The 3,570-nt window shown below is 31.1% G+C and overlaps 1 protein-coding gene across 1 annotated transcript; it reads left to right on the top strand.

The window, feature by feature from the left end:
- Positions 1-2,462: 2,462 nt before the first annotated feature.
- On the top strand, positions 2,463-3,192 carry LOC105116175 (probable non-specific lipid-transfer protein 2). The gene is made up of 2 exons (XM_011013389.1): positions 2,463-2,859; positions 2,978-3,192. Exons 1-2 carry the CDS (start codon positions 2,526-2,528, stop codon positions 2,992-2,994), a joined length of 351 nt encoding a protein of 116 aa, XP_011011691.1. The 5' UTR covers positions 2,463-2,525; the 3' UTR covers positions 2,995-3,192.
- The last annotated feature ends 378 nt before the right edge of the window (positions 3,193-3,570 follow it).

The following is a 3,570-nucleotide window of genomic DNA, read 5'->3' as shown; positions in this document are numbered from 1 at the left end:
ATTTTATATAAAAATATTTAACTAACCATAACTTTATTTTTTAGTCTATGATTCTTAGACTCATCCAAATCAATAAAGCTTTTTGTAGAAACTTATATATGAAATAAGTACCGTAAAAAAAAAAAAGTGTAGTAGCTTATGGATTGCCAAGCTTATAAATTCATAGTAAGTTGGATTTCAATAATTTTTTTATAAGTTATTATTATTTTAAAAAAACTTTAATGACTATTTTTTTTTTATAAAACATATAACACTCAATTACAAGAAATATACAGGGACAATTATTTGACCTATTTGAGAATCGATTTGAATTCGTGGTTCGATCATTTAGTGAAGTTAATGAATATTAGATTTACCGTATATCAAATACTATAATTGAGGATTTGTGAATAAGATATAATATATCGACTCTTGGTTTCTCACCTTCAGGTTCAAGCTCCCAATCTTCTACCATACAAGCAATTATTGAAAAATAAGTTGAAACTTAGACCCAACTTTAGATCTGAGATGAGTGAATTTAGGCATCCTCCTTCTCCTCCTTCTCCTTTAACTGTTATCTTCTAGATAAGTTGTATTCAAGTTGATATATTTTAAATTAATAATAAATATTTTGTTATTTTATTTTATTTTAATTTCATTTTCTTTTTTGTTTATTTTAATTTTTTTCTATTGTTTTTAGTTTATTCTTTTAATAAAATATGAAATACAATATTGATGAAATTATTAATTGAATGTTAATATATATGGAATGACCGATAAAATAAGCCCATCATAAAGAGTTGGAAAACAACTATAAAATTTTGCCACTAACAATTATATATCGAATTACTAATGAATTAAGTCTCTCAAAAAGTTCTAGAGAGTGTAAAAACATTACTAGAATTTCTCTTAAAAATATTTAAATCATTGACAAGTTAACTTTATTAGTAATATAAACTAAATCATTAATAAAATTACAAATAATTTTTTTTATCAGTGATATTTCATACTCATTAATGGAATTACTAATGAAATGATGTTGATAATTTTTTTTGACATGCTTTTTTTTATTTATTTTTAACTCCATCAATAATTATATTACTGATAGAATGACCAACATAATAGAAATGATAAATAACAAGTTTTTCAACAACTAGTTACTATCCATGATTCTATTAGTAAATGTTTTTTTTTTATTATATAGAATTAGAGTTTAAATATCGATGGAGTATTCTCTTAATTTTATGGAAAATAGTTGTTGTTGTTATAGGTTATTTGTATATTATTATAAAATTAAAATTAAATATTTAGATTGAATTCAAACATTGTATCAATATTTATTTGGTAGTTGAAATTTATTTTTTCAATTTTTTTTCTTGAATTTACCTTTGCTTACAATTTTATTTATACCTTTATTTATCTTCTTTCTTTTAATTACCTTTTATTTTATTGTTCTTCTTAAGTGGTGTTTCTTGGGATAAATATCCTTTTTTAAAGTTCGAAATCTTTGAACACCCATATTTTATTTGATTTTGAGAAGCTACTACTTGCCTTAGTATAGAATTAAATTCTTAGATGTAATTTCTGCTTGTCGAAATGATAAAATGAAAAACCGATAGCATAATCAATAAGAAGATTGATAATTATTCAAAAAATCAATGCATGATTATATGTCAGATCAATAAATAATCAATTTAATGTAAAATGGGGTACTTAAGTTAAAAAAAATAAAAATAAATAATGAATGCCTTAGCATCTAAAATTCCCTATTTTTAGAAGAATCACATTCCAAGCTTCATGAATAATCTAATGTTCAATGACATTTGATATTTTAAATAATTCAAGAATTCTCAACAATACAAGAATCTTTGGCATGTCAAGATATTTTTCCCAAGTAAGTTCTAATGTCCTCGTACAAGACATTTTTCAAGGTATTTTAATCTTCATGAGCAGTGGTGAGTGTATCGGCCTTTCAGGCGGGTGACCAGGGATCGTTCCCCAGCAACAGCGTCAGTTTTAATTTTAATTTTTTCTTGAAAGTTTTCTTAATTCTTGGCGCATGCTTTTGGGTGGAAGGAACGCGGTGTTTAGAAAAGGTAATGGCCATTAATTGGCCAAGATAATGGCATGTCTGTGTTGCGGTAGGTGGCTCAAAGGGGAGCTTTGTGGTGGTGGTAAAATTGGAGTTCTAGTCTTCTAGAGGCCCACGGAGATGGCTGGATAATGAGCTTTAAAGGTTTTGCGCTGTCATTAAAATGGTAACATCTGGATATATGCAATGGAATGGGATGATATGGCACCCAAATCACCAACCTTTGATTGGACTGGAAAGAACTACAATTTACAACACTAATTTTCCAAAGCCAAGTGCTGCAATAATATCAATTTGTCTCTTGTTGTAGTGCTAGCCCCATTCTGATTAGTGGACTGGGCATCGAGTTGAGGTTCATCTTGCAGTATAAAAGCTGTCCATATGAGTAGGAGCATTGCATTCCCATACAACAAGAAAATTAATTTGTTCATAATTATAGTTGAGATACAGAAATATGGAGGCTCCTCTTAAATTCATCGGTCTTCTGGGATTGCTTGTGCTTTTGAGTGTTGCTGGAGGGGTTGATGCTGCTGGGGAATGTGGAAAATCTTCCCCAGACAATGAAGCCATGAAGCTGGCTCCTTGTGCAGAAGCAGCACAAGATGAGCAAGCTGCTGTGTCAGACAGTTGCTGCCTTCAGGTGAAGAGAATGGGCCAGAAGCCAAGTTGTCTTTGTGCTGTAATGCTTTCAGACACTGCTAAGGCATCTGGAGTCAAGACTGAAATTGCCATTACCATCCCCAAACGTTGCAACATTGCCAACCGTCCAGTGGGTTACAAGTGTGGAGGTTAGTCAGCTCATTCCTGGTTGTAAGCATTTGATTTCTTCGTTATATTCTTGCCTCTTTAAGTTTATAAGCATTCACTCGTTACTCACCCGTAAGGTAAACATTGCTGTTCTTGCAGGTTATACACTTCCATGATGGGATAACACATCAGAATTGGAGACCATAGCTAGCGACCTTGAACTTAAAAGTACTTAAAAGCTGGTTGCTACTTCAGTAACTAGCAACTACGTAGCTCTACTTCTCCTTCCAGTGAATAAAAGCTAGCGGGTGGAATGTATCTAATCTAAATAATGTGTGCAGAATCAGTAATGTTATGATTTGAACATTGGCTGACTTGTGTTTTGTTTTTTTCCTTCTTTATTCTTCCCTCAAAAAACTAGAAACAAGATGCCAACAACACAGCGCTCCAAATTAACCCCAAATGATTGAATGTGTATGGGCAAAAGGAAATGACAGAAAAATGGGTTTTTCGAGATCCTAGATTCCACATCATATTCAGATTTAATCAATACCAAAATGGTGCTGTAGGATGTGTCCCCAGCTTAGAAAATCTTGTTCACAACCATTACTTTAACGAACCTTCGGAAAGATATAGCCCCATAAGTTAGGAGTTTTTTCACTTGTTAGCCCTGTCCAAAGACTTTTTTTTTTTCTTTCATGTTCTAGCACAAAAACAATTGTTGTTCATGTACTTACTTCATGGTGCAACAA

The sequence above is a fragment of the Populus euphratica genome, unplaced genomic scaffold (assembly GCF_000495115.2).
Source record: "Populus euphratica unplaced genomic scaffold, PopEup_1.0 scaffold864.1, whole genome shotgun sequence".
NCBI lineage: Eukaryota > Viridiplantae > Streptophyta > Magnoliopsida > Malpighiales > Salicaceae > Populus > Populus euphratica.
Note: the sequence above shows the minus strand (reverse complement) of the source record. Positions and strands in the feature narration are given on the sequence as shown.

Coding starts and splice junctions, on each gene's coding strand:
- LOC105116175 (XM_011013389.1), top strand. CDS start 2,526: ATGGAGGCTCCTCTTAAATTCATCGGTCTTCTGGGATTGCTTGTGCTT.